Source organism: Pogona vitticeps, chromosome 4, assembly GCF_051106095.1.
Source record: "Pogona vitticeps strain Pit_001003342236 chromosome 4, PviZW2.1, whole genome shotgun sequence".
NCBI lineage: Eukaryota > Metazoa > Chordata > Lepidosauria > Squamata > Agamidae > Pogona > Pogona vitticeps.
The window spans coordinates 107,816,070-107,834,004 of NC_135786.1; the positions used below are offsets into that span (position 1 = coordinate 107,816,070).

Below are 17,935 nucleotides of genomic sequence, written 5' to 3' on the forward strand. Positions count from 1 at the left end.
TAGTTTTGAACTCAGACGTTGTGAGCCATCTTGGCAAAGGCCGTCCAGAGTAATACAAAAGTTAACTTGAAAGGATGAAACAACAACCCAAAAATGTAAACTGCCCTTTCATGCTTATGTTGCCATTGTAAATTACTCTCCACTTTTCTATGAAAAATTCTACCATGGGAGTGTGGAGCTGGCCTGCTGGTCAGTCTCACCAGTTACTGTCATTCTTGATAAATAAACCCTGTGGTGGAGACCTTAACAACTCAGCACTACAACATGTGAATGGTGGCTGTGAAGTTGAGGTGAGCCCTGCAACTCATCAGCTGAGAAGATTTTGTTATGTTTTGTTATGTTGTACAGAAGGCCTTTCTTCTTTACTTCTGAGCCACCAAGCCACACACATATCAACAACATATCTTGTGCTCAGAAAGGCTTGACAACACTCTTGTGTTCGTAGTCTCTAGGGAAGCTGAAGACCAGAGACAGGACTTAAAAAACAACAACACTACCACCTGTAGCTTGTTAAACTTTTAAGCATAAAAGAATTCACATTTTTTTTAAAAATAGCACATATGTATTTGCCCTCATGTTAAAAAATCCCAGCCTGAGTTTCAAACTGTTTATACCAGAAGTTTAAGAAGGTAGCAGAGCAGTCATGAAGCATCAGTATGAAAGTGTCTGAACCAGAGTTTGAAAGTAACATGCAACAGCCAATGATGTTACCTGTGAAACATTACTTCTTGGGGTAACAAGGCATAATGATGTTCCTTTTGCAAATTATTATTATTATTATTATTATTATTATTATTATTATTATTATTATTATTATTATTATTATTATTATTATTATTATTAGTAGTAGTAGTAGTAGTAGTAGTAGTAGTAGTAGTAGTAGTAGTAGTAGTATTGTTGTTGTTGTTGTTGTTATTTATTTATTTATTTATTTATTTATTTATTTATTTATTTATTTATTTATTTATTTATTTATTTATTTATTTATTTATTTATTTATTTATTTATTTATTTATTTGATTTATACCCCGCCTATCTGGGCGACTCGTCCACTCTAGGCGAACCTTGTTACTTTCTCAAGCAGGGTGTGACGATTATATGTTACTTCTAGTCATGGGAGTCTAGAGATTGCAAACCAAAAAGGAGCATTTCCAGACTTAGGGTTATGGAGGTGCTTTTAATGTGTTATATGTGGTTAATTCCAACATATGGTAACTCTAGTAGGAGTTTCAAGGTTTGTGAAATATTTAAGGAGTGATTTTACCAGTGCTATCCCCCAAACGGTATTTGAATCCAGGCCTTTTGAGTCCTATACCAACACTTTATCCACTATACCATAGCAGATGTCAGGTGCTTCAAACCTCCCCTCAAAATACTTGCTACTGATAAGGAGAAAACAGTCACAAAAATGGAAGACATTTATTATATAGTTGCTATTTAATGCAATTAATTTACAATTTGGAATAAATTAAATATTATTATGTCACAAACCACTAAAATAGAATAATTAACTTGCTACCTTTTATTTACAGGATTCTAATTTTGGGGGATTGAAAGAAACACAGAGTATACTCAGTCTCCTAAAGCTCTACATTTCTTAAAGCATAATTATCACAGATGGTTTATATTTGGAGCAGCAATCACCACTTTGCTTGATGGGCTTTGCGATTTTGAAACATACTGCTTTGAATCCTAAAATAAATAAATGTAAAGAGGTCTCCATGCAGACATGTATATTTTTGCCACCACACTTCATCATCTCTCCAAAGGATCAGAGGGCCCTCTTGAACAAAAAGGAATGGGAGCTAAAATCTCTTGTGAGGGGGGAATTTTCCCAAAATTGGGTGGAGGTTTACCCAGTTTAGAGTGATTGTCCTCATCCATGCCCTCTCATACATTGTTCCAAGGATACAGAAACTGTGTAGAGGCTTTGGGGATGCACAGGTGTTAGGAAGAAGGGACAGGATGGAGGCAGTTTTTTACATCCTCAGACTCACTTGTTTTAGCTTCAAAGTGACTGTCAGTGTGAACAGTCAGTTTTGCTTCTTGTATTAAACTGAAACTCTGACCTGATGAATTTAGGGATTCTTCCATGCAATGATCATAGAGGCCCAATGTGGTGCTGGTGGAGTTCCTCCAAGTAATCCTTACCTGGTGCTACAGACCTTGCCACCTTATTTTGAGGTAAACAATCTTCTGAGAATTAAGATCGATTCAAAGCTCTAACACTATTACTTCCTCATAATTTCCTCCAAAACGCAGGAAGCCTCATGGGGGCAGATCATAAACAAATCCAGTTTCCCTCCTCCAGAAGGTGGAAAGTATAGCTACAGATGTTCAGTCAATGTTAAAAATACCAAGTAAGTCATGGCTGAGTGAGAAGCATCTGTAGCTCAGCATCAGGAGCAAAGCTCCTCATACGCTCTTGTCTATCCTGGAGAAGTCAAATATCTTCAAGATCAGAATCCAGCAACTGACAAGAAGCTCTTTATAGCCTGGTCACATCTCAGTGCTACAATAATGGGAACCTGAATCATGTTCTGAAGGTAGATTTGAACATGCCTTGGTTCTATTCTTAAGATACAGCCTCTTAAAACCACAGTAGCACTATTTAATAAGCATGTATTGAATGCAGGTATGGGCAGATCATGGACCATGACAGAAGAATGCTTCACTCCAGAATTTTTTCAAGGATTGTCCTCTGCCCTGATCATAAGCTATCACTGGGTGCACACATTATATAGCCCACTAAATTGAACACAATCTACTAGCTATGTGAACTGGCTGGAAAGTTCATCTAGCTGTGCAGCCAGAGGTTGGCAGTTTGAATCCCCACTGTGCCTCCTAGCAGAAGAGCCAGCCTGTGTAGCCATGGGCAAGCTGTAGAATGCCCTCAGGAAAAGGGAATGGTAAACCACTTCAATGCATTATCTATCTAGAAAACCCTAGAAAGATCTGCCACAAGTCAGAATTGACAGTATACAATTGTTATTTTTTACTACCTTTGTATTGCAACCTATTAGATAGTAAACAAGCTCCTTGCTTTTACAGTCTGTGATAGAAAGAAAGAAATACTGTTGATATTCACTGGTACACACAATCTTCTTTCAGCAACAGCATTAAGAGTTTTCATCCTTCCCATATGGCAGCACCTTTGCCAAATGTGAATGTCAAGACAAGTTGAGAGGGAAGAGATCATAATGATGGCAGCAATCTTTAGCTTACAGGTGCCTAAAGACATGCAGTATGTATTTTCCCTCCACAGGGTATCTCAGGCAGACAAGACCATGGTCTGATTTTTCCAACTTCCCCTCTGTTCTCCAGTCCCTACTGTCCCATTTCCTGTGCTGATACCCAGCCACACTTGAACTGCCTTTAGTGCCAATGAAGATTCAGAGCCATTCTTGATTCTCTTTGGCATCTTCACTTGAGACCGCTGCATTCACCTTTACTTAGCAGATCATGGTAGAATCTGGATTTTAGGAATCTTGGGTATGAGTCTCTTTCCATCAGCACATACACAAGTCTCTGGGCCTCATCAAAGCTGGAAGGTGTTGGGTCTTGAGCCTTCTCAGCTAGGTTTTTTCTTGTGTGAAAGTCAATGTTTACCTAGGGAATGGGGAAAAAGGGCTTTAGGAGTTTTAAAAAATACATCTCATTGACATCCCCATGCTTTAAGAGGCTTCCATTCCATTTTAACCACCGCTAAGCAACTGTTACTACTGTATGTCTGATAGAGTTCTTAAGTCTTGCCATTTTTTCCATTCATTTTAAGGAACTCTATGGAACATATGTATCTTCCAAGAATACCATCACTTCACACTTCAGGTGGCAAGCACACTTGCCACATATAACTGTTAATGTAAAGGAAACCATGGTTGGCTCCACTTTATTGTTTTTTTTTTTTTTGCTGCTTCCCCAATCCTAAATTTCTGTATTATTTCACTGTACACATACCGAGGCACAGGTAGAAATCCTGTTCTGCAGCTCCATATGTACAACAGGGATTGCATAATCATTGGCAGCGAATTGCCACTGCTTAAAGGAGATGTTGAGGTGCATGTGACTTGTCTACAATGTGACAAAGTCATGTCCTCTTTGAAATGACCAAAGGAAGGTTTTCATCAATGGTGATTTGTGACTGCTTAAGACATGATTGCTGCTGTACAGCAATCATGCACAACAGGATTTTAGATACAGAATAATACTTCTGATATGGGAATGAATAAAAAACTGAATTGCGATATTGGTTAAAAATCACTGATTCGTTTAATATTTGTCCCTTCATATTTGTCAACTCCAGAGATCCCAACAAATATGAAAGAACAAATATTTCTCCATTTTTATTCATCTCCCATAGGCAGATATGGAAAGCAATATACCCCCCTCTCTGCCCCATTCCAACAAAGACATGTACATAGGTGAGAGAGATCCCACTGGAATTTTGGCATCTCAAATTGGTTGCTCAATTCATTGCTGTACTTGGGTAGGCCCCCTATGGTCACATGAGGACCATACTGAAGAGATGTTATGGCTGATGAAGCTGCCCTTGGTACATATCAACTGCATTGTCCTGATTGTTTGGAGATGAATGACCTTCTCTTACATGTTATGAACATGAGTAGAAAGCAGTTTAACTTTGCCCCCTCCATCTCTGGTTTCATCATCTTACCATATATGGTGGATGAAGAGTCTAAGGAGGGAGAGCTGTGGATCTGTTATCCATGCATACTCTCCATGTGAGTCAGGAGTTGAAAATCTGGCTTATAGGCATAGACTTGCCCATGAAGAATCTGCTTGTTCTGCCTCCTCCCACCCAACAGAAAGGGGAAAAGGGATTCTCCAATATGTCTTGTCAATGATTGGCAAGAACATTGCGATTTACTTTACAGCTACCAGTCACTGTTCCAAAAGCCATCTGAGTGTCAGCTCTGGAAGCAAACGGAAGAGGGAGAAGGAGCAAAGTCAGCACTCTGCCGAGTCCCTCAATGAAGTAGATTTTACATGCAATGAGTACCAAGCAAAACAAAATTATGTGGCATAGTCCTTAATCAGAAACCATATCATCTTATGATTCAGGAGGGGAGCAGTAGAAACACTACAACGCTATAAAAATAAGTTTGGGTGCTTTTAAATAAACACATTCCTAATATGAAACTGATTCTACTAGTTCAAAAAACCCGTAGCAGCCCGATTATATGCACCAGAGGTTGCCTGAAGAATTTACAACTCACTTGCTTTTCAGCATCTGACTGAACAAACTCCTTGTAAATCTTCTCTGCTTTGCCATGTAAATGATCGGCCTGGGTTTTCTTGTAATCCTCACAAGCCAGCCAAAATTCAATGTTTTCATCACTGAATTCGGATTTCAGAAATTCTTTGAAAGCATCTCTACCATCTGGAATAAAAAAGCCAATGGAAAAAAAAATATTTTAGCCCTTGCCCTAAATGAGGAAAGTCAAAATAAAAAAAAGAAAGGCACTACAGTTGAATCAGTTACCATGTGCTGTTCAAAGCAGTAACTTACCAGTTGCTGAGGTCTCATGATACTGGGGCTGGACTTCCCCAGCAGGGACATTATGGTTATAGAATACCCTCTTTCTCCCCCTCCAGGAAGGCCCACCAGATCAATTCATTGCTCAGTTTTGTGGGGCTTGTTAAAACTTACACATTTTAATACAAGGTTTTCTTAAAAATGTTTTTTATATCTTTTTTCTTTGCCCGAGGAGTTCAAGGCAGTCAAAATAAGGTAACCACACATCATATTCACCCCATATGCTATAGGAATAGTTTCCGCTGAAGGATCATGTTAGAGCTGGAGCTTGTTAAATCAGGGTGGGCAACGCTCAGCACCCCAGAAGAGCTGGATTTCAAATCCTTGAAGAAAAAGCTAAGGCAGCAGAAACTATGGGCTAAAGCATTTGAAGGGCTAAAGCTGACCCATCCCAAATTTGGATGATACTGTGCATTATTTTCTTATGTCCAAATGTAGAATGCCAAGTCTATCTTGTTTGGAGGTCCTTCTACTCATTCTGCTGAATATGACCCTAGACTTCTCTAAATCATACCATCATGACACCACCAGACTGGCGCAAGAATCACCTGTTGTGTTAATCATCAAAATGAAATCACTGATCAGACAGGAGATGAAACTGGATGTGATGAATCCTTCTCCAGCTTTTGTTTGTTTGGTTGTTTTAAACTGATGGTGTTTCACTAGGCTGCAATTGTATCAGTGATTGAATAAAAATCTGATATACAAAAAACCATGAACGGATCTTCACAAAAACCCAGCCAAGGATCAAAGGCAGGAGATTGAAACTTGATGGGATGAATCCCTCTCCAGTATTTTACAGTAATAAATAGGCATCCTAAACTTCAGAGAAGGTATTTTCTGACTGAATATAAAAGTGCCAGAAAGCTGAGTGGGCACCTGCCAGTGGAGGTGGGGCTGGGAACTGCCAAACATCTGTTCAGCCAAAAAATTAACTGGCACGAACCGCCAAACCGTCAGTTTGATGAGATGGGTTTTTAAGTTAAAATCTTTTAAAGGCATATGGGTTTTGTAATTATGAAGTGAGCCAGAGAGGTTCCATTTTGTTTCTTTGTATATAATATCTGTGCTATGCTGACAAGTTGTTTTCTAGGCGAGCAGAGAGCATGTTATTCTGAAGGCCTGAGAAGGACTCTGTGTGATAAGATAGATGGAAATTGTTGTGACTCTTTGAGAAACCACCATAAACCCAAATAACATCTGCAGTGTATGAGAAAGAATTCATGTGATGTAACAGGACTGTGTGCCTAGTAACGAACTCTGATTGGATGACATCGTGGGAAGGTGCATTAGGCCCTTGCCAGTTACTCTTGAAAAAGGAACTTTTTACCTATGGACTTTGTCTTTCCAAGACCGACCTTTCAGTGATTCGTGACCTACGTTTCAGCCATATGGGACTTACCCTGATGTCTTGAGAGAGAGTTTGGTGGCCTACCTACATGGACTGGTTTCTATGCTTTGCTGGATTACTTATGGACTTATGGGATTTTCCTAAGGACTGTGCGTTGACTATTTTCTATGGACTGTTACCTATGGAATATTCTTTATGGACTTCTTTTCTTGGAATACTCCATATGGACTATGCTCTTGTAATTTTGTAAGGACTATGGAATATTTACTGGATTTTTCTTTTCTAAGGACTATGGGACATATAATGGATTTTTACTTTTGTTTAGGGATTTTTATTCTATAGTATCACTGAGGACTATAGCCTTGTTATAACCAACTTGGATTATATTGTTTACTAATGATTTCCTGGACTGGAACTGTTTTTATTCTTTTTAATGGTTTTTTGGGTTTTTGAATACTTTTCTATTTTTCATGTTTTCTTTGCCTCACTACATCCTTGTAACTAAACAGCACAATGCTAGTTTATTTGTTTTGGTTTAATTTGGCTTTGAATATCTAGTAACATGCTTTTTCTTTAATAAAATAAAGATTATAAAACTCATTTAGTTTCCTGAACAGTACACTTGCCATAAGGTCATCTGAGAGTGCTGCCTCGGCCTAGCTTACTTAGAGTCCTGTCAGTGGTGCAAGTTAAGTCTAAGGACTACAAAGCCCACTTGACCTTTTCACAATAATATCTGAGAGTACCAGGGTGTTCTTATGTGGGCAGACTTGTGAGAAGGAGTGTTGTAGCATGGCTGGCTGAATTGGACTCTTTCAGCTCATTTTAGCATGTGCAAACTCCTGATTGCTCTCTGTCCAAGCGTACACGCGTGTTTTCGAACCCGTGTTCGTCACATGGTGGCAGCTGCGCGATGGACCACGTGCTGGGTTTTGTAGTACCTCAGGATGACCAATTTTTGTTCTATCTAACAGCTTGAGTGACTCTGATCCACAAGCTAAGTTTTGATTGCAGTGGGACACTGAGGCTTCAAGGAGCTAGGTGCTTCCCTGGGTGTAAACAGTAATTTCCTAGGAAACACTGTTTGCCAGCAGTTAGATCTAAAGGCTGTGGTGAGAGGTGTTAAATTTTCAGGCTGTGGTAATGTGTGTTAGAATCTGGGGTGCTCTTTTAAGAAAGAGATTCCCAGTGGGACAAGCAAACTGTTAGGAAACAATTGAATTTAAGCAGTAGGCATGTGCAGGTTGTTACAACGTTGTAGTGAAGAAATTCCAAGATGCATGTCCTTTATTTTTGGAGTGCTTGCACCCAAGTTGAGCAGGTCATTTCACAATCTTAGGATTGCATAAATGACTCTGGCCACTTTGTTCTGGCTATGTTGTTTTGGAACTTGCATCCAAGTATTTTGTTTTTGTTTTTGGCCTAAGTGTACTCCTATAATCTTAGGATTTGCCGGAGCACTTGGCCGTGTTCCAGTCTAGCTCTGGGTCTCCCCAATATGATCTTAGGATCTGGCAGGAGTACCTAGTTGCATCTGGCTTGGCCTAGAGTCATGCCCTATGATCTCAGCATCTGTCGGGATGACCTGGCCCTAGAGGTATCTATCTGCACCTGGTTCAGTCATTGATCATCTCTGTAACTCTAGGGTTCACAGAGTGATCACAGTTTTTCTTTTCTCTTCCTTTTGGATTTTTCAGTATTTTGGTTTGGCAGCTGTCTGTCTTCTCACAGACCTTAGGGTCACAGGGACAGCAGTTGGTCAGAAGTGCAGAAGACATTTTTAATTTTATTTTGGTTTGGCAGCTGTTTGGTCTCTCGCCTATCTTAGGATAGCAGAAGGGACAGCAGTTGGTCAGAAGTGCAGAGGAGATTTTTAAATTTTTTTCTCTCCTTTTTGTTTGTTATTGCTGACCTAGCCTAGGCTAGAGTGCCAGCAGGAATGGAGGAGCAAAATCAGTCTAAAACCGTGGATTTACTCTTAGAAATGGCTTCAGGATTTTTCGAGGAAGCCAAGCAGAAAATTAGGGAAAGAGATTTCCTGATACGTGAGCTTTATCAGGAGAACATCCTTTTAAAACGTTTTCTTAGCACAGAACCTGGCTTGATGCAAAGGTTTTTCCAAGTTCAGCAGGGTTCCTGTGTGGAAAGAGTTAACGAGGCCCAGTGGAATGCTAAGGAGCATTCCAGAGAAGACAGCGATTCATCGTCCGTCCAAACAGAGGATTTACAGGCCCTGGAGCCGTGCGCAGAGAGAGTAATGCAGGAGAAAGTTTGCCGGGGAATAACATCGGCCGACCCAAGGGAAAACTGCAGTGCTTCAGAGAATGGCAGTGCATTGGAATTCAGCTCAGAACCATCTTCAGCTCCTTTTCAGAGCACAGGACAGGTGAGAAGTTCTGAAATAATTCGGGAGGAGACTATGAGTTTGCTAGAAGAAGGAGAGCAAGGGATTTTCCAAAGTAATAAAGCAATTGCTGGGACTGAGAGCTTAGAAGCAACAGGACTTGTGTCAGCAGATCTTGATGCATGTCAGATCTCAAACAACCCCCCTTCTCTTAGCCCAGAGGGAACAGCGAAAGCAGACCCTGTTAGGTTGGCAGAGACCCCATGTAATTCATGGCAGTTCGGAAGTAAAGAAAAATACCAAGGGGGTGGCCTACTCAAGGTACCGGAAAAGTCGGCTGAGGAAACTGGAGGAGTGAAGGTTTTCTCAGAGTCTTTGCCAAGGGCCATAGGAGGTGATAGTGGAGCGGTTTTGCAGCATGGACTTTCACATTGTGAGACTGTCCCTAACACAACCAACGATGGGGGAAGCGCTAACTTTTTGGGATTACAAAGTATTGATGTTTCTCCAGAGACTGAAATCATATCTGAAAAATTTGGCCCAGTACCACAGTTAATCTTCTCAGAAAGATCTTCAGAAAGAAAGGCAGAGTTTTGGGACCATTCTTATTTTCAACAGCCTATTTTCCAAGGAAGTGGTGAGAAGACTGATACTGTTTCTGAGGCTATGCAGAGTACTCCCGAGGGAACTTTGTTGCAACAGCGGCCTCTTGTGACCAAACCTGATAGCACAGCTAATTCAGCAATACAGGGATCCAGGGGTGAAGGCATTGATCAATTTGGCCCAGGACAGATATTGGAGCCTGTGTTTGCTAAACCCCAAAACGTCTTCTCGAATTCACCGGGAGAAACTGATGTGGTGAAACTTTTTATTACAGTCAATGAAGGATTTACTGCTGTTTCTGTTCCTGTAGATCTAGAAGGGTCTAAGGGCAATTTAGTGTCTGGAACTGTTGAAAGGCTTTACCAGATTTTAATTAAAGAGGAACATCGCCCTTATACATCATTTACTTGCCCTCAGGGAATTTACCAACTCAGAAAACTAGCACCTGGAATGGAAAATACCTATGTTACCTTTCAGAAATTGGTTGATGAATTGTTTGGTGATTTATATTATGTGATTGGCTATGTAGGCAACCTTGTAATTTACAGCCCTGATCCAATTCAAGCAGACCAAAATGCTTTGTCATTCTTAGAGAAGCAGAGACATCGAAGCCCAAGATTAATGCAGTGGTATTTCAGATTGCAAACATATGATTTTGATGTTAAACATCTACCAGTAAAAGAGGCTTTAATTCCCCATTGCTTATCTCGAGTGCTTAGTGCAGATGCAAGGGGAGAAAATGGCTAGAATTGATAAAGCTCTGATGTTTGATTTTCTTGATATTCTGTATGACAATGTTCCTGAGCATACATAGAGTGTTTTCACTATTATTACTTCATATCAGTATATTGGTTTGTCAAGTTATTATGATGTTAAACCTTGTTTCACTATTTTACTGTTTGATGACTATAGTATTATCTGAGCATATGCAGAGTGATGTATTTGATTAAGTATATTAACTTGTTTGTTCTTCTGTTTTTCAGACTAGTAGAAGTGTCTAACGCAAATTTCTCTCATGTATGGTAAATACTGTAATTATAATAGTTCTCATGTATCAATTGTTTTGCTATTTTAGAATCATATTTGAAATGTATTACTTTATGCTCATGTTAATATCTTTCTCTGTTTTGTTAATGCTTCATTATGACATCTCATCTTATTCAGTTATCAAAATTAAAACGTAAATTGTTTAGGAATTTTGTTAATCTTCAGGGGGCTTGTGATGAGATGGGTTTTTAAGTTAAAATCTTTTAAAGGCATATGGGTTTTGTAATTATGAAGTGAGCCAGAGAGGTTCCATTTTGTTTCTTTGTATATAATATCTGTGCTATGCTGACAAGTTGTTTTCTAGGCGAGCAGAGAGCATGTTATTCTGAAGGCCTGAGAAGGACTCTGTGTGATAAGATAGATGGAAATTGTTGTGACTCTTTGAGAAACCACCATAAACCCAAATAACATCTGCAGTGTATGAGAAAGAATTCATGTGATGTAACAGGACTGTGTGCCTAGTAACGAACTCTGATTGGATGACATCGTGGGAAGGTGCATTAGGCCCTTGCCAGTTACTCTTGAAAAAGGAACTTTTTACCTATGGACTTTGTCTTTCCAAGACCGACCTTTCAGTGATTCGTGACCTACGTTTCAGCCGTATGGGACTTACCCTGATGTCTTGAGAGAGAGTTTGGTGGCCTACCTACATGGACTGGTTTCTATGCTTTGCTGGATTACTTATGGACTTATGGGATTTTCCTAAGGACTGTGCATTGACTATTTTCTATGGACTGTTACCTATGGAATATTCTTTATGGACTTCTTTTCTTGGAATACTCCATATGGACTATGCTCTTGTAATTTTGTAAGGACTATGGAATATTTACTGGATTTTTCTTTTCTAAGGACTATGGGACATATAATGGATTTTTACTTTTGTTTAGGGATTTTTATTCTATAGTATCACTGAGGACTATAGCCTTGTTATAACCAACTTGGATTATATTGTTTACTAATGATTTCCTGGACTGGAACTGTTTTTATTCTTTTTAATGGTTTTTTGGGTTTTTGAATACTTTTCTATTTTTCATGTTTTCTTTGCCTCACTACATCCTTGTAACTAAACAGCACAATGCTAGTTTATTTGTTTTGGTTTAATTTGGCTTTGAATATCTAGTAACATGCTTTTTCTTTAATAAAATAAAGATTATAAAACTCATTTGGTTTCCTGAACAGTACACTTGCCATAAGGTCATCTGAGAGTGCTGCCTCGGCCTAGCTTACTTAGAGTCCTGTCAGTGGTGCAAGTTAAGTCTAAGGACTACAAAGCCCACTTGACCTTTTCACAATAATATCTGAGAGTACCAGGGTGTTCTTATGTGGGCAGACTTGTGAGAAGGAGTGTTGTAGCATGGCTGGCTGAATTGGACTCTTTCAGCTCATTTTAGCATGTGCAAACTCCTGATTGCTCTCTGTCCAAGCGTACACGCGTGTTTTCGAACCCGTGTTCGTCACATGTGCCATCTCTAATCTCCAAGATTAGGATACAGTTTAGAAGGCATCCTTCACTGCACTGATGGCAAATGGCCCTCCTGATGTTATTGGACTGCAGCCATCATAGCTGATGATGAGAGAGGACAGGCGTGTAGAAACATCTGGAGGGCTGCACACGCACCATCCCTGCTTTAAATATGCACTGCACAGGATATTTGGTTTACTCTTTGAGTTTCAGAATAATGGTGTGGCTGCCAGGAAAGATGCTACTTATCCAAATTATCTCTTCTGAAAGTGACAGTTCTACTGTTTTGTTCAAGATTCTCCTTTCAAGATTTTGTACTCCAACTCATGATACTGCCATAGTCAAGTACTTACACTGTGTTGCCAGAAGCTTTTCTAGAGACTGGGACCACTGTATAACTTCTTCTTCATGAAGCCTGAAACAACAACAGAAATGACTGAGCTGCAGTATATTACAGTGGGTTGGAAAAAGTGATTGCTCAATTGTTTTTTATTTCTTCAAAGGGAGGGAAGAATTCCAACCCCACCCCAAATGTATTGATGCCTGCGTATGAATCATGGGCTAAATACAGTTGTTAATCCCAGCTGCACTACCTGAATGAAAGGCACTTGTCAATTCAACACTTATGCAAGTTTCAGTAATTACATCAACCCTGTTTAGGAACAATAGTTGGATTTAGTTCCATGCATATGGAACACAAAATATCAAAATAATCTGAGCATTTAAAAAAAATCTATTTTTCCTTCTGTCCACCTCCCTCTCTGCCAGTCTAATCTCTGTTTACCTAAGGCTGCACATGGATCCCCCAATTTGATTTGTAGGCCATTTTGGGGTTGCAGAATATATCTCTAGCTGGTCTGGAGAAATTTGTGCCTCCATGATTAGATTTGTGGCTCAGATCCAAATAAATGTGTAGAATTGTAAAGCCCCTGCATTGGAAAACCAAAATGGCCAACTTAAAAAAAAGCACTGATGTATATGAAATCAGAAGAGGCGATAGACCTTAAAGAGTCTGACAAAATTCAGATCGCTAATTTCCAGTATATCAGACACCTTTAAACTTTGCTTTGAAAACCCTAGTTGCCTGTAGGGTGCTCTATCCAATTCAATGTGTCTTCTGAAATCAGAAACTATTTGTGAATTTGCTTTGTTTTCTTCCAGAACTGAATCTGGGCCATTCTGGTTAAAATGAGACTTCATAGAGATTGATTCAAATTAGGTAGGCTGAATTCAGAATTAATATATTGTTTAAATTGAGTGCACAGCACTACTACCTTACCACCTTCTTCCTTCCCTTGTAAGTGTATTCCACCTTTTCTTTAAGAAAAATTAGGTGAAGCTGCCTATCAGACTATTGGTCTATTTAGCTAGCTATTATCTCTTTTGGTGAGTAACAGATTCTTTCCTGGGTCTCCTTAAAAAAAGGAGGAGACAATGAAACAAGATGTTGGAAGCCACAGGACCAAGACTATCTGGAGGAGGAGGATTTTTTTAAAATCAGAGACATAGCAGGCATGAGGAAAGCAATGAAACTCTTCATCTCAACTGAAGTGTCATCTTCCTACTGAAGCTCCTTGACAAGGGCTCGACTTGACAATCCATAGGGTCCCTTCTGACTCTGCAGTACTAAGATGATTATTATTTTGTCCTTTGGCAATGGTCTATACTCACTATTGACTCTGTTTTACTCTGCTAAGTTCCATGGCTGAGTGAGGATTTGAACTCATAACTGGATTGTTCTAATTCCACAGTCCATTTATTGCAGTGTCATCCTCATGACACAGAAATATTATGAACTGAGGTGAATCAAATGAGCACAGTTATGCATAAAAGGGAAACCAGATAAGAGGAACTATTTATTCACTGACTGACTCTTTGGCCAATATGTACTAGAATGGTATTGACTACCTTTTCTGACTTCCTATGAAGTATGACTAGGCTCTGAAGATCTGCTGCCTTATCTGGAAAGTGATTCTGTTCTCTGACTCATAACGATATGAAGTTTGAATGAATTAATGTGCTGAAATGATCCGTATCATGTCTAGCAGTAGGTGACAGATTGTCCGGAGTGGGAAAGACCCTTCCACAAAACTGGAACGATGGAAAAATGTACATCCGTTGACATTTTTAATTCCCCTGGTTGCACAGTGCAGTGGTAGGAGTTTGGATGGTGAAACCATCTCTTGTTTCTCTGTTCTCTACTTGTCTCTCAGGATGCCCTGATTAAATAAGTTAGAAAGGACATAATATCGATCTTTTAATTTTCTGTTTCTGATACCTTTGAAAGCTACACGACAGACAGAAAAGCAGCAAAGTATTGAATTTCTGGCTGTTGAACTGCTGCTGCTGCCTGGTCAAACATGACAACAATATTTTATTCAAAGATAGAAGAAATTACAGTATTCAATCACAGCTTCCAGGACACCAAAACCAGCAAAGCTGCTGAGCATGTACACTTAAAGAAAAAAAAAAGGGAGGGACTTAGAACAATTTTTTTCTATTGCAGATTTACTACTGTACAGCTTTAACACAAAGTATTTGACTGTGGGTGTAGCTAGACATGATGTCAAAGTGTGTCACTTGAAGTGACGTCAGTCCCATCATCATCCCATCAAACGAAGTGGAAGGGGGAACCTGAGATCACAGCATGTGGTGCTTTGTGTGGAGGTTGATGATCCTCAAAATATACATATACGTATAAATACAGTATACATATAAAATGTCCAGTGTTGGAAATGACCACAGAAGAGTCTGTCACAGATGGCAACAGTGGCTTATTTTCCTTATTGTTATTTACAGCCCAGGTGTACAGGGGAGAGATTCTTTCTTTCTTTCAGTATTACAGGGGTGGTGGTGAAAGGACTTACTTTAAATCCAGGACAAGGTCCTCACATTGGAGTTAATTAAGGAAGAAGAAACCATTCTGACATCAATGAAGGTATAGCATTTAATATCGGTTTGACCTTACATCTTATAATAATCTTAGAATTGCAAAGCTGAAAGGATCCTATGGATCATTTGACTCCAGCCCCTGTCACGGAAGCCCAATTGGGAAATCAAGCTCCAAACCCCTGAGCGATCCAGCTTTCTTAAGAGAATAGCTTTTCAGTCTTACTGATATGGCTTTCCTAGAGCTTCCTCTTTGCACCAAAAGATGAATTTGATTAATTTAACAGGGTTTACTTAAGCATAACAGTATGAATAGAAATTCCAATCCTCATGTGTGTTCACATGGAACAATGTGTTCCATGTAAAAATCTCCTTTCCTAGAGGTAAGGGAGGAACAATAATCCATAAGTTTCTGTGTTCTTATATCACAATATTATGTAATACTTACATTACATCTTTGGAGATAGAATATTTTATTTCAGCTGATTCCATGTGTGGCACCAGTGACATCAAATAGTTTTTCAGTTCTACACCTCTGAAACCAGGATAAAATAGCATTTAGCGATTTGTTTGACCATAGCTGTATAGTACCATTTGTGTACATCACCTTTTGTAGAGGTATGCCAGCAAAAGACATACAGTATATCCCAGCCATATATATTTACGGTGAAGATGACTAAGAGAGACATGTTTTACTCTTACGACCATCCATAGACATGCACGTCATATGCTAAAAAAGGCAACCACATCTACATCTTAGAATACTTTTCGTGAAACACAGAATGGAGAGTGCCTCGTTCCCTATGCAAGATGATTTAATACATTCTGCCTTAGATACCCTGGAGATACATTCACATTCTAAAAATGTTTTCCAATATCTGTCAAAGTAATCTTCACGACACAAATTTAAGCTATTCCAGACTGCAATTCAGTACAACCGAGGGAACCAGGGTCTTTTTCACTCTGTGATTTGGTTGAGGCAGCACATTCATACCCTGCTCTGCTCATAAGTCAGGGAGGGAGAAGAATGCACTAATGCTCTCAGAAAGCATCATATATTCATTTATCAGGCTTGTGAAAAACTATTTTAAATCCCCCCATCGATAGACACATGAAACAATATCCAAAGAGGTAACCAAATCCATCTGTAGCAGCAAGATCAACCAAGGGTCCCATGTCACCTTCAAGACTAACACATCTACTATAGCATGTGAGGCACACACTCAACCACTTCCAGCATTACAACCTAGGCATATTTATCCATAAATAATTTCAATGGCTGTTAGTTCAAAGTATCCAGACGAGCATGTTACAGTGCTTTTCAAAGTCCATAAACTCCACAATTTTGTAACTCTGCCTATCCTTAAAAATCAATGTTTTATATCCTAGGTTGCCTTAAGCTTAGCAGTGGTAGATCCTTCACAGAGTATATTTTCCACCCAATGAACTGTATTGATAAGAAGTTATTCCTCAGCCTGAAGATGATGCACATTTATGTTGCCTACAACCCATTTCCGAAGGGCAAGTGTACTTACAAAGCTTTGTGCTTCTTCTTATGATCCTTGCCTTCTGTAACCTCATGGTCTTCATCTTTCATCTTAGTTGAATTAGCTGACCACAAGAATAGCCAAGGCATTTTTTGCATTTCTGTCATGGGAAAGCCAGCCTTTTACAGCTACAGCCCTGATGGATTTGACTGGATGATCGTCCAAGGATGGATTTATATACTGGTGCATGTCAGTTACTTTCTGAGCGAAAGACATCTGTTTGTCACACTCCATTGGAGGAACTTCCTTTTTTTTTCTTTCGCTATTGAATGACGTGTGCAGAGTTTTGTTTTCAAAAAAGAGACAACACTGTCTTGAGGTTGTGGTTAATCTGGATGGGAACAGGTTCCTTGGGTGACAGAAACATATCAGAAGATAAGTGGTTTGGGTTGTTGCTGTTTTTTTAAATACAGACAGGTTCTTCAAGTTCAATTGTCGCTTGAATTGTTATGGTTTTGGCTTAATCAAAGAACTGCTTGTGTTCTCCCATCGATGTCAAGAAAAGTTTCACATGTTTAACTTTTGCCAAATCACGTGCCTGCTCCCCACAAAAGGTGGATAGGATCCGAATAGGTTTCTGTGAGGAACAGATGAAGTTGAGGGTATTTGTTTGCTTGATATTAAATTCATCTGTTCCCCACAGAGCTGAGTGTGGACCTGAGTGCGATCTGGCTTCAGAAATCTGGACTTAGACTGCATTCTTAGCTTGGCAACTTGTGCACATGTTTAAACATGGCAAAGAAAAATGTGCATGTTTCTAAAATGTTCATGGACGTGTTTCATTCAATGTGTGCATGAGTCTAAAAATTCATACAATTAAAAAAAGGCACACAGAAATGAAAACATTTACAAAAATGTGCATGGGTGTCTGTGATGCCCTTCCCCCCTCTCAAGGAATTGGAACAGGAGCTTAGTGGAGGAAACATGAGGAAAATCAGTCTTGACAGATCTGATCCCTAATACAAAATGTAGATTCCTAGAAAAGTATAATTTCAGTATGCACCCTTCCTAGATTTGGGAAATAAATTTTTATTTAAAAAAATACAAAAAAGTAAGAGCAATGTGTTTTCATAAAAAGAAGGAAAACAGTATGGGTTAGATAAAAGTTCTTGAATTTTAGTTATCCTATTCTTTCTGT

The 17,935-nt window shown here is 39.3% G+C and overlaps 1 protein-coding gene across 1 annotated transcript; it reads right to left on the minus strand.

The window, feature by feature from the left end:
* Positions 1-2,971: 2,971 nt before the first annotated feature.
* RGS1 (regulator of G protein signaling 1) lies at positions 2,972-17,281 on the minus strand. The gene is made up of 5 exons (XM_020790466.3): positions 16,786-17,281; positions 15,699-15,785; positions 12,715-12,776; positions 5,235-5,398; positions 2,972-3,609 (listed from the first exon to the last, which is right to left on the minus strand). Exons 1-5 carry the CDS (start codon positions 16,902-16,904, stop codon positions 3,424-3,426), a joined length of 618 nt encoding a protein of 205 aa, XP_020646125.2. The 5' UTR covers positions 16,905-17,281; the 3' UTR covers positions 2,972-3,423.
* Between the last annotated feature and the right edge of the window lie 654 nt (positions 17,282-17,935).

Excerpts from the sequence above, each read along its gene's own strand:
- RGS1 (XM_020790466.3), bottom strand. The coding sequence starts at position 16,904 with ATGACAGAAATGCAAAAAATGCCTTGGCTATTCTTGTGGTCAGCTAAT. Across the intron at positions 15,786-16,785 it reads AAGAAGAAGCACAAAGCTTT|AGGTGTAGAACTGAAAAACT; the intron begins GTAAGTACACTT and ends TCCTGGTTTCAG. Across the intron at positions 3,610-5,234 it reads AGTCAGATGCTGAAAAGCAA|GTAAACATTGACTTTCACAC; the intron begins GTGAGTTGTAAA and ends CCCATTCCCTAG.